Genomic DNA, 15,388 nt, shown 5'->3' with positions numbered 1-15,388 from the left:
AGAGAGAGAGAGAGAGACAGAGACAGAGAGAGAAAGACAGAGAGACAGAGAGAGAAAGATAGAGAGAGAGAGACAGAGAGAGAAAGAGAGAGACACAGAGAGAGAGAGAGAGACAGAGAGAGAGAGAGACAGAGAGAGAGGGAGACAGAGACAGAGAGGTTCACAGGTTCAGAACCTTTCTTCACTGTGAAGTTTTGTCTCTCCTAGTATGCATACTCAGCATTTACTCTGGACTGCTATTTCCATGTACTCATCCCAGAGAGTTTTTTTAATTTCCTTTTTTTTTTGTATAATCCCTGATTGTGAGACACATATTTCCTACCTGTGTGGTTTCGTCCTGTGCCTGTTCCTGATTGCCCTTTTGAAACATCTGCGTAGCTCTGGCCACTATATTTGGACTTTGACCTTTGTACTGTTTTTGTCCTGGACTTGCTCCGCTTTTAGTAAAGTGATATCGATAAACTCAGTCCGTGAGCATCTGAGTTTCTTTGATCCATTACAGTCACAGTGAAGCCTCTTTCACACTACATTGACCCCATGCTCACACACACACATACACACCTATCTCAGCTATATGTCAATAGTATTTCAAATGGACAATAATTATTAAAGTTAATGGATAATTAAAATTCATAATTAACATTTTTTAATTGTTCAATTACTTTTCCCATCTCTCTGTAAATTTAAAAAAGTTAAGTTCAATATTTAGTGGAGGCATTGCCATACAGAGTATTTGGTAGATGTGCATTAATACAAAGAGGCCACAGTGAGTATTTGGTAGATGTGTATTAATACAGAGAGGCCACTTTGCATTGTCAGTACATGCTTCAGTAGTCTGGGAGTGTTTATAGTCCTGTGAGTTTAACACTTCATGACTGAGAGCTGCCTGCCCCAGCAAGTTCACTCACAGCAACCATGACTTTGAGCACCATCTTCATCTGCACACTGGCCCTCTGGACTCAACGTAGGATTTTAGTTAATGGGATGATTTAAATTAAACCGTTTAAATTCAATACATTATAAATGTTTTCCCTTTACCTCTGATCTTATTCTGTTTTCTCCATATATTTTCTTTTTTCCAGAATGCAGAGGTCAGGCAACTGTGACTCAGACCCCTGCAGAGAAATCTGCTCTTCCAGGAGACACAATCACCATCAACTGTAACAGTAACACTGTAGTTGACAATGACTGTAACAGCAGGTTTTATTGTGTGTACTGGTTTCATCAGAAACCTGGAGAAGCTCCTAAACGCCTGATCTACTGGGCTACTAACTTGCAGTCAGGAACTCCAGCTCATTTCAGTGGTAGTGGATCTGGATCTGACTTCACTCTGACCATCAGAGGAGTCCAGACTGACCATGCAGGAGATTACTACTGTCTAATGGATCATTACAACACTTTCAAAACCTCACCGTACACACTGTTAGAGAGTCGTACAAAAACCTCCCTCAGTCAGACTGCACAGAGACTGCACTGCTGCAGCTGGGACCCACTGCAGGTGTTGAGAGGGAGGATGTGATACAGCACAACACACCACTCACTTACTTCTGAACACATTGCATATACAATTCTATGAGCTACAACTGCGTAGGAAATCTGGAGAAGCTCCTACACTTCACCCACCTTTTTTTTTGAGTAGGTAAAGATAAAACACTATAGTTATAACAATAACAACATTTTCTTGTTGATTATAATGGATGTACCTGATGTTTAATGACACCAACAGGCCAGTGAGAGTGTTGGCAGTAACCTCCACTGGTACCTACAGAAACCTGGAGAAGCTCCTAAACTCCTGATATATGATGCATCTACCCGTCAGTCTGGGATTCCAGATCGTTTCAGTGGTAGTGGATATGGTACAGAATTTACTCTAAAAATCACTGGAGTCCAGGCTGAAGATGCAGGAGATTACTACTGTCAGCAGGGTTACAGCTGGTTCACACAGTGTTAGAGTGCTGTACAAAAACCTCCCTCAGCTGTAGAGGAACTGCTCTGACTCAAACACAAACTGATCTGAGATCAGCTGCACAGCTGCTAAATCTGCACTCAACTCATCAACTCCAAACTACTACAGTACTGAACTGTTTGATCTTTTAAACTGTCATCACTGTGTAATAGATACTTACATCTCTACATATGTAGCAGGTTAATGTCTTTCCTTTAAACCAACCCCTGATAACATCCTGCTTCTACACTCAGGTTCTGGACAAAGGCAGTAATATATGAACACATCACTGTGGTGTATAAGGACAGGTGATCACTACCTAGTGAACTGGTCTGAGTTACTCTTGATTCTTTTAATCATTTTACTGCTGTTTTTAGCCTGGAGATCCTGGAAAAGCTGCTGAGGAAATACTGTGTTAAACTGTCCAGACAGCAACTGGTATGTGAATTTAATTCTTCCCTCTTTTTAGAATAAAAGAGTTCATTTAAAGTCTTGACAACTGAACTTCTGGGTCATTTACGGTGATGATGGGACAGACAGTGTGAAAATCTAGAATTACTGTTGAAGTGTAGCTGACTATACCACCCTGGGAATTTCAGCACAGGGAAAGTGCTATGCTAAGAAAAAAGGAATATAATTGAAACATGAAAAATTTATTTTATTAAAGTTGAAGAAATGAATGAATTTTATTTGGCTCTGCATAAAAATGTGAAAATATCAAACAATTAATAAAAACACTTACAAATTAAATTTTTAAACCAACATTAACTATGCAAGCAAAGGTCTTATGGATATCAACATTTTTATTTTTAAATTAATTATAAATTCACACATTTCTTGCACATTGTTCCTACTTGCTGCTAGAGTACTGTCCTAAACCAGCATTATACTCTGAACTGTTCTGGCTGCTACCCGTGACTGCTATGTTCAGTATAGCATGTCACTGACTCCTATGCACAACCCACTTTACATATTCCCAATATTGCATACAGGTCAAAATAAATGCACTGTTCATTGTGTATTGGTCCTGTCCTGTATTTATTTATTGTATGACATTATTGCACTGTATTGTATTGTTTGCATTCATGTAGTGTGCTGTCTGTTGTATTTGTTGTGTTGCACCATGGTCCTGGAGGAACATTGTTTCGTTTTTGCTGTGTACTTGTATATAGCTGAAATAACAATAAAACCTTTTCGAACCTTTCAATTTAGTGAGAATTGTCTGCCACAGGATAAGGAAACAGGCAACCCATGGTGCAATACTGAGGCTGACCATGTGGGGTAGATTAATCCTATTGCAGGACCACATATGCACAGCAAATGCTCATAAATCTACAAACAGCACAGATTGAAGGGATTCCACCATCCAGAGGAGATAAACTCCCCACTAAATCAGTCAGCTCCTACTGTAATAATGGAAACAGTAGGGCATTAAAATAATTTATAGAAAAGCTATTTACAGAAAAAGTAAATTTACATTTACAGCATTTAGCAGACACTCTTATCCAGAGCAACTTAGAAAAGTGCTTTGTCGTTTACTCATAGAATATATCCAATTACAGTACAGTAGGTTAGAATTAAACAGACCAATGAACTAGAATACTGCAGAATACAGGGATGAATGCTGATACCTGGAAGTGCAAAATACATATAGTCTATCTTAGACAATGATAAGTGCTAAAACAATAAGTGCTCGAGTTTGTTAAACAACATAAACAGTGCCCTGCAATAAGCACTAAATTAGTCAGTCAATAAGGGAGCACTGTCAGTTGTCCTTTAAACATTCTGCAAATAGATGGGTCTTCAGTCGGCATCTGAAGACTGCAAGGGACTCTGCTGTCTGGACAGCAAATGGGAGTTCATTCCACGATCTTGGAGCCAGGACTCGATGCTTCTCATCAAGCCGAGCCGTACTTGAGGTTCGAAGTACTCGAGGTACGGATCGGGCTTTGACCATTGACCTCATGTATGAAGGGGCTGATCCATTTTTGGCTTTGTAGGCAAGCATCAAGGTTTTAAATCTGATGCGTGCAGCAACAGGGAGCCAATGAAGGGAGCGCAGCAGTAGAGTAACGTGTGAACTTCGGAAGATTGAAGAGCAGTCATGCTGCTGCATTCTGGACAAGCACCAGGGTAGCTTCCTGCAAGAGAAAGGGTCGAATCCTTCATATGTTACAAATGAGGAATCTGCAAGACCGGGTTAGATTAGAAACATGAGTAGAGAATGACAACTGGTTGTCCAAAGTTACGCCCAGGCTACGGGCAGCTTTGGGTGGTGATATTAGAGAGTTCTCAAAGGACAAAGTGAGGTCATGGTAAGGGTTGGGAGTACCTGGGATGAACAGAAACTCGGTTTTGCTGGGGTTGAGCTTGAAGTGGTGGGCTGGCATCCATCCAAGACGCGATGTCAGTCAAGCATGCTGAGATACGTCTGGAGACCTGCCTGTCAGAGCATGGAAAAGAAAGAAATAATTCAGTGTCATATATTGAGATATTCAAATCTGTCCTGCATGCACACTTAAACAGTGTGATCCTGAGGATTTGTGCACAATAAGTCTGCTGGGCAAGGAGCAGGACATACAGACTCCCTCGACAGAGACAGACATTTCTTGAAAAACATAGAAGACAAAGGCACTCACATAAACGGTGAACATGAATACACATACGACTAACATTAACACAGGCAACATGAATATTGTGAATATTAACACTAACATGAACATGATCAATAACTGACAACGAAGCACCCTCCCACAGTGTTTTAAGTACACACAGACACTAGCAGACTAAACCACGTGCAGGTGTGTGGCAAGTACAAAGGCGTGGTTACTAACAAGAGGATTAAGTCCCACTGCATGCAATCTGCTGTACCACATGATTAGTGGGGAGAGGATTAGTGGGGAGACGCGGCTCCCAACGCCTCCTTCCCAGGACTGTGAACCCCAGTCTACCGCACACACATAATGTACAAAAAACACATACAACAAATGGCAAAGCCTGATGCCCACCCAACCCAAGGCAGGCTAGGAGCTGCCAGCAAGGGAGACCTCAGTACTTGAGGGGGAAAGGGCGAAGTCCATGCCTCTACCAGGGCAGTCCAGTTATGCTCCACACAATGTGCCCATGCACCTGTAGACACACAAAAGGCATGAGTACACACAACAAATAGACACGCCTGTAGACACATGAGAGACAGGAACCACAGAAAACTCCGGTGCTGGGGAATGTTCTTTGCCCTACTGGACATGCAGAAGGGCACGTCTGCTCTGGATCCAGACGTGCTGCTCCAAACTATGATCCTCCTGTTGCCTGCCACCCAAGGAGAGCCCTCGAGGTAGTCCACCTCCTGGGCTTTGGACGGACCCATCCAGTACTCCTGGCCTTTCCTTGGAAGAGAGAGAACACATGCTATATCCTCACCAACCAAGAACCTCACCAGCTCCACCAAACTGCTTACACCGTGGTCCCCACTGATAACTTTGTTTAAGGTCCGTACATAAACCTGCTCTAAACACACTACCGTCTCCTCTCTTTACAGTGCCATAGTTTAGCTTCAGAGTTAGGGAACGATACAACCCCAAAGATGCTTGTTTTTCTTTTCTTTTTTGTAATGAAAGAAGTTATCAAAGATACTACATACATAAAATATACAATTAGAAATAAAGATAAATAAAGATAGAAAAATAAAGACAGAAACTAATTTTAAATAAGGAGAAAGTTATTTACGTCCAACTGAGAGTTTTGTGCCGCGAAGTGAGCGTGTAAAGTGGATTCAGTGACCCCTTTAAACTATTTCAGACTTAAATCGTTATTGTTTATGCATTAGATACATGTAGACACTGTAGAATCATAGCAATTGGTTACAAAAATGTGTTTTAGGAGATATTTTTCATATTTTTGTACACTAAAAACACAGCATTTAATGCAACATCAAAGTCAAGATAATTTATCTAAAGACATATATAAATTGTGTTCTAGATGTATAATATAAGATTTTGATTATTTGTAACAGCCAATATTTTGATCTTCAGTATGCGAGTATTACAGTATGAGTGAACTGCACCGATAAGCTCCAGTGAGCCACCGATATTTCTGCCTTTTAAAATAAACCCAGCATGCAGATGAAGGCTTGTGGAGAGATATTTCTGAAACATATATGATTTTACTACTGAACGACACTTAAGGAACTTTCCATCGGTATAAATTTAAAGGTCTATAAGAACTTAGCAACGGTTATGATATAGGAAGATACTTAACACAGTCCCAATCCTTCATATGTTGCAAAGGAGGAATCTGCAAGACCGGGTTAGATTAGAAACATGAGTTGAGAATGACAACTGGTTGTCCAAAGTTACGCCCAGGCTACGGGCAGCTTCGAATGGTGATACCAGGGAGTTCTCGAAGGAAACTGTGAGGTCATGGTAAGGGTTGGGAGTTGGGATGAACAGAAGCTCGGTTTTACTGGGGTTGAGCTTCAAGTGGTGGGCTGTCATCCATGATGCAATGTCAGTCAAGCATGCCGAGATACGTCTGGAGACCTGCATGTCAGAGGGTGGAAAAGAAAGAAATAATTGAGTGTCATCAGCATAGCAGTGTTAGGAGAAACCATGAGAAGATATTACATCACCAAGAGAATGAGTATACAAAGAGAAGAGAAGGGGGCCTAATACTGAGCCTTGTGTAACACCAGTGGAGAGACTAGATGGCTTGGATGTAGATCCTCTCCATGTCACCTGATAGGACCGTCCCGCCAGATAGGACTGAAACCATCTCCAAGCAGAGCCAGTCACACCAAGCCTGGAGAGAACAGAGAGGAGAATGTTGTGGTTCACTGTTTCGAAGGCTGCTAAAAGGTCTAGAGGAATCAAAACAATACTTTGCAAGTTTGAGGGGGGAATCTGGGATGTTATAAAGTGAGCTAGAATGAGAGACAGGTGTTGCTTATCAGTACTCAGACAAGGGTGACCTAAGTCCGGACAGGGAAAGGCTACTGGGTTAGAACGATGCTGTCAGAGAGCTCCCCCATCCCCGCCCGATGGGCGGCTTCAGACGATCGACCCCGAGCTCCCCTCGGCCAACCCCGACAGCTAGGACTGGGCAATCCGAGAGAGAGGAGTGGAACTGAGTGAGGAGTGAGTGGTCCAGTATGCTCCCTGGCGGTTCTCATGACCTCTTCTCCAGTCCATACCCCTCCCAGTCAATGAGGTACTGCAACCGACCCTAGAATCTGTGAGAATCCAGGATCTCACGTACCAAATATGCAGGCTGACCCTCCACTTCCAGAAGAGCCGGCAGGGCAACAGGGGCAGGGTCCACCAAGAAGGGGCTATAGTGTACCGGCTTGAGTGATGAGATGTGAAACGTGGAGTTAATGCAGTATTTAGAAGGGAGCTGTACTCTATAGGAGACTGAGTTGACTCTCCTGAGCACCTTGAAGGGACCAACGTAGCATGGACTCAATTTTCGACAAGAGGGCCCCTTCGTCATGCCCCAAGTGGATATCCACACCTTCTGATTGGGATGGAACGTCGGTGCGGGCCGACGGTGACAGTTGGCGAACCTCTGTTGAGATGCCGTGTTGTAATGGAATGCAGGAAGTCCAGTGTAGGAAGGTCTGTAGGGGCATTGTCCCAGGTGAAGAAGGCCAGCTGAAAACCAAAGGCACACTGCAAAGGAGTCAGTCATGTAGATCAGTCATGTTCAAGGGAATTGCGTGCATACTCTGCTCACGGTAAGTATTGGGACCAGTCAGAATGTATGCTTCAATACTGTCTGAGGAATCTTCCCACTTCCTGATTTGTCTGACAGCAACAGAATCCACGAGGGCTGTAAAAGCCTCCGACCGTTCCTCCCATGACACTAACAAAGGCAAAGTAAGCTGGTTATGTTTAAAGAAGAATACAAAAGTTCTTAATGGTGTTGTACTCCTTGCCTCCCTCCTCCTGGGTAGTTTGGGACCTCATACGTGGAAATGACCCTTCTCGCTACAATAGAGGCATAGACCCAGGGAGACACGTCCAGTGAAGTCCCCAAGCCGATGCAAGTGGGTTGCTCATGCCTCACCCCCTGGGAACGAGCTAGATGATTCTCCAGTGGTTTCTGCCTGTACTGTGGCGCTAATGGTCACTTCCGCAATCGCTGCCCTGTCCATCCCCGTCAAGAGAACGAGAAGACTTCTACATTTAGCACACACATAAGAATGTCTTCTTTACTGTATATTAATCGACAGCTTACACTACCTGTAGTTCTGTCTTTCAATGGTAACAGAGTTTCTCTCTCTGCCTTGGTGGATTCTGGAGCAGCTGGGAATTTTTTGGAGGTCGGGTTAGCTATACAACTAATTAACATTTAGCAGGAGATCTAACGCAATTTTAGGGATTCCTAAAATTGCCTAAGATCTCCCGCTACATGTTAATTCCCTTAATGGCCAACCCATAGGAGAAGGTGTAGTCACATACAAAACTGTCCCAGTCACACTTAAGATCAGCCTATCTCACTGTGAGTCAATCCAATTTTTGCTTTTATCCATGTCCCATGACTCCATTATATTGGGCTTTCCCTGGTTGTCTACCCATGACCCTAGTATCTCTTGGTCTACTGCTGAACTGCAGTCATGGAGTAAGCACTGCTTTCAGAACTGCATGTCTTTGCCAGTCTTCTCCACTACTGTCAAGAGCCCAGATACCACATCACTCCAATCTATCCCTCTGCTCTATAGGCTCTTCTCGGGTGTATTCAGTAAGGTTAAGGCCACTGAACTCCCATCTCATCGAGCTTGGGACTGTGCAGTGGAAATCCTTCCTGGGGCTTCCCTACCACAAAGAGAGCTAAACCTACCCACTTTCCCAGCCTGAGGAGGCAGCTATGGAGGCGTTTGTTGCGGAGGCCCTGCAACATGGCTTCGTTTGTCCTGCCACCTCTCCAGTTGGTGCTGGTTTCTTCTTCGTAGAGAAAAGGAGTGCGATTAAAGCCATGCATTGAGTACCGGGCCCTAAATGAAGTGACCATCAAGTACTCCTACCCACTCCTCCTTATTACTTTGATGCATGAACGCCCGCTAGGAGCTACAATCTTCCCCAAATTGGACTTGCATAGTGCTTACATGATGAGTGGAAGACAGCCTTCATAACAACATGTGGCCACCTAGTAATGCCTTGTGGGTTGTCTAATAGTCCCTCAGTTTTTTAGACTTTCATGGATGAAGTCTTTCAGGATATGGTAGGCAAATTCATGATTGTGTACATAGATGACATCCAGGTGTTTTCTCAGTCTAAAGCGGAGCATGTTGATCATGTAACGGCTGCCCTGGAACGTCTTAGACAACATCACCTGTATACTAAGGCCAAGAAGTGCGAGTTCGACAGGGACTGCGTCACCTTTCTAGGGTGTACCATCAAACCAGGAGTTCTCTCCATGGATCCGGATAAAGTGACTGCAGTCCAGAATTGGCTTAAACCCTCCACCATCAAGGAGTTGCAATGATTCACAACAACTGTATGATACACAACAACTGTATGATACACAACAACTGTAGATATGGTATTATACAAAATGGATCTGTACATTCTGTAGATTGTGTACATATATACCCAACCATATACATTGTACATTGTGTATATAATCATAATATACATATATTGTACATACATTGTTAATATATTTTGTACATACATAGAATATATATATTTATCTGTATATATATATTTTTTTCTCTATGCACCCCTGGTTCTCTTCCTCAGTTTGGACAGAGCACTCTCCACCATTTCACTGCGTGTTATACTGTGTATGACTATGTATGTGACGAATAAACCGAACTTGAAATTGAACTTGAACTTGAACTTGATTCTTGGGTTTCGCCAACATGATTTGGTGACATTGCAGCTCCCCTTACTGACCTCCTCAAGAAACAAGATAAACAGAAGCTTCAGTAGACCATGGCTGTGGATCAGGCCTTCCTGACTTTAAAGGGGGACTTTGTTATGGCACCTTTACTCCGTCAGCCCAACCCTTCTCTTCCCTTAATAGTGGAGGTTGATGCTTCAGATGTAGGAGTGGGAGCTGTCCTGTCACAGAGATAAGGCACACCACCTCGTATATAATCCTGTGCATTCTACTCCAAGAAACTATAACCAGCTGAGAAGAACTATGATGTAGGAAACCGGCAACTTCTCGTGGTCACACTTGCCCTAGAACAATGGAAACACTGCTTGGTGTACACCGACCATCAAAAGCTAGAGTAGCTACAGTCAGCTCGACGACTCAACCCAAGACAAGCCAGGTGGTCATTGTTCTTCTCCTGGTTTCGCTTCAGTTTTATACAGACCTGGTTCCAAGAATCAGAAGGCTGATGATTTGTTACACATCTATGACAAGGGAGAGACCAACCAGAATCCAGAACCCATCCTGCCTGACAGCTGCTTCCTAGCTCCTATACGGTGGGTTGTCCAAGATGACCTGGAGGTTGCTCTGAAGGATGGACATATCCCAGAGGGATGCCCCCTGACAAGCAATACATTCCAGCTTCCGTCAGAGGAACATTACTAGAATGGGCTCATATGACTTTATGCAATGGGCCTTCCCTTCCTGACAACATGCGTGATTATATAATGTCTTGTGTGGTCTGTGCCCAGTCACTCATACCTTGCACTCTCCCTGCTGGAGAGTTACAGCCCTTGCCTGTGCCACAACACCCCTGGATCCACATCGCAGTGGACTTCATCACAGACTTGCGTGCATCTGAGGGATACATGGTCATAATGGTAGTGGTAGACAGGTTTTCCAAAATATGTCATCTCATTCTTTTTCCCCATTTGCCTACAACCTTAGAAACAGCTGATGCCATTTTTCACTTATTTATTTCGCATATTTGGTCTACCAGAGGCAATATTATCTGATCGTGGTTCCCAATTTACATCACAGGTATGGAGACAGATTCATAGTTATGGCTAACTTTCTACAAAACTCTCCTCTGGTCACCATTCCCAAGTCTAATGGGGAGGTCGAATGTGTGAACCAAAAGGTTGGAAGGTTCCTTCGCCAGTAATGTGCCTCCCAAACTGACTCACACAAATACCTCCCCTGGGTGGAATACACTCACAATTCACTCACTCACTCTTCCACTTGGCTCACTCCTTTCCAGTGTGTCTACGGTTATCAGCCAGCCCTTTTGCCATGGGATGACTCCCCTACTGACATACAGGCTTTAGATCAGTAGTTCCAACAGAGCCCTCAGACATGGGAGGTCACCTATGTCCACTTACAGAGGGCATTGCACACCTGACAAGAATTTGCAAATCACCACCATAATTCTACCCTACAACAACAATCTGGTCAGACAGAGGGTCTGGGTCGTGACTCGGACTACCCAGTAGGAAACTGGTACATCGGTCCATTCAGGGTACTCTGGCAGGTCAACCCTGTATCCTACAAGCTGCAGCTTCCCACAAGGTACCAAATGAATTCCACCTTTCATGTGTCCCTGTTGAAGCCTGTGCATTATAATCCTGTGTCTGCAGCCACAAACCCTCCTGCCCCAGTGTAGATCAATACGGAGCCAGCCTATGCTGTCCGTGAGTTGTTTGATTCCCGGAGATGTGATGGAACCCTTTAGTATTTCGTCGACTGGGAGCATTATGGACCTGAGGAATAATCATGGGTTCCCAGGGGTGACATCCTGGATTCCTCTTTACTAGCTGACTTCCATGCTGCTCACCCAGATCTTCCAGGCCCTCAGGGCCATTGTAGACCCAGGACTCCCCGTTCTAGCATGTCTGGAGCTGCCTGTCAAGTGGGGGGTACTGTTACGAACCCCAGGAACCACACACAGCCCTGCACTGCCATGCACACTCCCCCCGAATGATTCACCAGAGTTCTAGCATGAACCTGATCCTCATTCTCCTCATTACTGCCTCCTTTATAAGCTTCCCTCCCCTGCATTCACATCGTAAAGTATTGCTACTCCATGGAGCATACAGAGCATTCTAGCATCTTGTTTGTCTTCCTGGTTTCCTACTTCTGCCTGTTTTATAGACCTCGTCTCCTGCCTGACCCTTGGAGACACCCACTGGATTCTGCCCCATGTTACCAACCTTAGAACAGCTTGACCATGAATACCTGCCTGACCCCCATGGATCTGTTTGATTTCACAATTAAAACCTCTTGCAATTGGATCCTATTCCTTGTGTATATGTTCAAATGCTGCACATGCAGCTTTGATGCGTAAAAACATACAACATGTAAATGCGGTCGGTACATTTTTGTTTATTGTGGTTTATTTGCCATTTAACCCCAATTCATCATTTTTTCATTTCTGTCATTGACTCTACCTAAACAGGGTCGAAACATTTGTTTCAGCAACATGGAATTCAAGGTGTTTCAGGACCCTGGACAGCTCCCAAAACAGAGCTAATGAGACCCAGGTGAAGCTCATCAGAGTGACACTCCTGAACTCACCCAATCCACTGATCTCCAATCAGCCCAGAGACAGATGAAGAGCCAGGTGTCCTAAGGGAGGAATTGCCGTTGTCATACATTACTCATCTTCTTCTCAGAAACAGAGAGCCAGTGATATCCAAATGTGAAAAAAACTCAATGAAGATGCAGATTTACAAAACACATCAGACATTTACCCACAACTGGCCAATTATACAGAGTTTTTCTGATTTATATGTCTGTGTTTACAATATGTCCTACAAAGTATTGCACAGAAATAGCACAGGTCACATTGCACAACACTGAAACAAACAAGAAGAAATAATAAATACCTCATTAGAAAAGCCTGCTGATCATGTAGTTAAAACAGAGGTAAGCTTCTCCATGTTTAGTTTTGAGTGAGCAATGACAACTACATATTTATTTTGCCCATTGAAGATCAGCCTGTGATATACAGTAAAAGATCATTTCTTTAAATTAGTGTGTTCTCTATCATCTGAGGTCTGTGCATTGGGAGAATCAACAGCCAGGACTCCTTGTATTTACTACCATGTTTATTCATATACAGAAAGGCCCAAAGGTGTAAACGTGAGCTTAAACTACTATATACAGCTAACTATGCCTAGTACATTCTAACCTTTACTATGGATATATTCAGAAGTAGACAAAGCTGCATTTTACTAAAATTAATAAACTAAATAAGATTCTGTTTGGGTGATATTATGTGTCCATTTACTTATCCATAACATTAACAACAGAAAACCAAACATTTTCAAAATATTTGTTATCTAAAAGTCGATAGGCTAATAGCTCAATAGACTGTAATATGCATTTTAGCAAAATAAATGGGATTTGCTAGGTTCATTTCAATTTATTTAACTGTGCTTGTACATTGTTTTGATCATTGTTCCAGCTGGCAAACTCATGACATCACAGGGTCTGTCCAACAGAACAGATCAAACTGAGCTAAGCTTCAGCTTCATCTTACCACAGAGCAGTTTTGTGTCAAAGCTGAAGTTGGTAGAGTAACTAAGGAGGACTTAATATCATCTTCTTTTGTGGAACCCAAAATGTCCAAAATGAGCTGGGAGGGTCTCAGTAAGCCTGGATTATGGAGGTACTGTCATGCAGCCCTCATGCTTCTTGCACAGTTTGCCTAATCATTCATGTAGGGCTCGTTTTATAATAAACTGCAGTTGGATCTTCACAGTGACTCTGGGTCAATGTTGTTACAGGGATGTAACCTGCTATGGGCAGAGAAGATCTCACCATGGAAGAGCAGATGAGTAGCAGCCTGTGTAGAGTAGAGAGACTTGCTGTCTACTATGGACAGTCTTAGTGGAATGGAAAAGTTGAATAAGGAGAGTTTGGTATGTGGACCTGATATACTGTGAACCTCAAACACTGTTTACTCCTGTTTCAAATGCAAATCGCATATAAGACAAACAAGGCGGTAAAATGAGCCTGTTCCAAAATCCTAGAATATTTCACAAAAGTCTTGACTCATTAATATTCATTCCCCTAAAACTTGTATAAACCGGCCCACATTCTAGCCAAAGTGCTATTACCATGGACCGGAACAGTCAAACCTTCAGCAGTTCTGCAGGTATTGTGAAGAACAAAACAATGACAGGGAATAACAATGAAAATGCCAGATTACATACAAAAATGTACCATTCCAGGCTGTGAAGATGATGTCATACTCTTCCGAAGGAACCACACTGTTAATGGGCTTTGTTGTTTTCATATTTAACTGCAGCCCAGACAACTTTAACTTAAATGTGTTAGTTTACTCTGCAGATTTGACTTCAGAGAATTTTTCAAACATTTACATTTTTGGCATTTAAAAATATAAATGTGTGAGTGATTTACAAAAGGGCTTTGTCATCTAGTCATAGAACGTATCCTATCCAGTACAATATGGAGCAGCTCCACCCAGTGTTTGACACTGAAGAGAGAGGCAGTTCCAATTTCAAAGTTCAAAGTTCAAAGAGGCTTTATTGTCATTTCAGCTATATACAAGTACACAACAAAAACGAGACAATGTTCCTCCAGGACCATGGTGCAACACAAAACAACAGTGCAACAGACAACATGCTACACAAGTGCAAACAATCCAATATAGTGTAAAATGTCATAAACATTAAATAAACACTAATAAATACAGGACAGGACAAATACAAAATGAGTAGGCAGTGCAATTATTTAGTCCAGTACACAGTACTGGGAATATGTAAAGTGAGTTGTGCATAGGAGTCAGTGACATGCTATACAGAACATAGCAGTCACCGGTAGCAGCCAGAACATTTCAGAGTACAGTGCTGGTTTAGTACAGTACTCTAGCAGCAAGTAGGATAATGTGCAAGACTGCAACAGGAGTGCATAGTTTATTTGTGTGAGGTTTGACTTCAGCACTAGTGCGATGCAAAACAATGTGTGAGAGTGTGTATGGATATGTATGTATGTATGTGTGTGTGTATGTGTGTGTGTGTGTGTGTGTGTGTGTGTGTGTGTGTGTGTGTGTGTGTATGTGTGTGTGTGTGTGTGTGTGTGTGTGTGTGTGACTGTGTATAAGCATGTGTGTATGTGTGTGTGTATAAAGTGCCCATTTTTGGAATCTGAATTGGGATTGGAGTTAGCCAGAGTTCAGGAGTCTAATGGGAAGAAGCTGTTGCACAGTCTGGAGGTGCAGGACCGGATGCTGCAGTACCTTTTTCCAGATGGCAAAAGGGTGAACAGTTCGTGTGAGGGGAACGTAGCAGGCTATGGTGGTGGTATACATGGAGGTCTGTTGTTTCCATGTATTTGTGGTTTATGTTGCTGGAAAAATGTGGTAGAGACGACAGATAGTAGCACAATAGCACCATTTATCGGACCTGGAGTGGCCGCTGCGCGCTACAGCGCCGCCATCTTGGATTTAGCATTTTATTGGCATCACGATCTCAACCACAACCTGTAAGCAGCCAGCCCTGCTGTGTGATACTTTTACATATTTTGTTGCTTGAAGTCCTA

The 15,388-nt window shown here is 43.0% G+C and overlaps 3 gene segments (V, D, J or C); 1 reads left to right on the top strand and 2 right to left on the bottom strand.

Moving 5' to 3' along the window:
* Positions 1-15,388, bottom strand: part of LOC113568146 (Ig kappa chain V region Mem5-like) — a 256,254-nt gene that overhangs the window by 17,180 nt on the left and 223,686 nt on the right.
* LOC145657398 (Ig kappa chain V-III region MOPC 63-like) overlaps positions 1-15,388 on the bottom strand; it is a 274,055-nt gene that overhangs the window by 62,529 nt on the left and 196,138 nt on the right.
* Positions 828-3,075, top strand: LOC145657399 (immunoglobulin kappa variable 4-1-like). The segment is given in 3 exon segments: positions 828-964; positions 1,083-1,498; positions 1,727-3,075. Coding segments are annotated over 3 exon segments (690 nt in total).

Source organism: Electrophorus electricus, chromosome 4 (genome assembly GCF_041902795.1).
Source record: "Electrophorus electricus isolate QZ-2024a chromosome 4, ASM4190279v1, whole genome shotgun sequence".
NCBI lineage: Eukaryota > Metazoa > Chordata > Actinopteri > Gymnotiformes > Gymnotidae > Electrophorus > Electrophorus electricus.
Note: the sequence above shows the minus strand (reverse complement) of the source record. Positions and strands in the feature narration are given on the sequence as shown.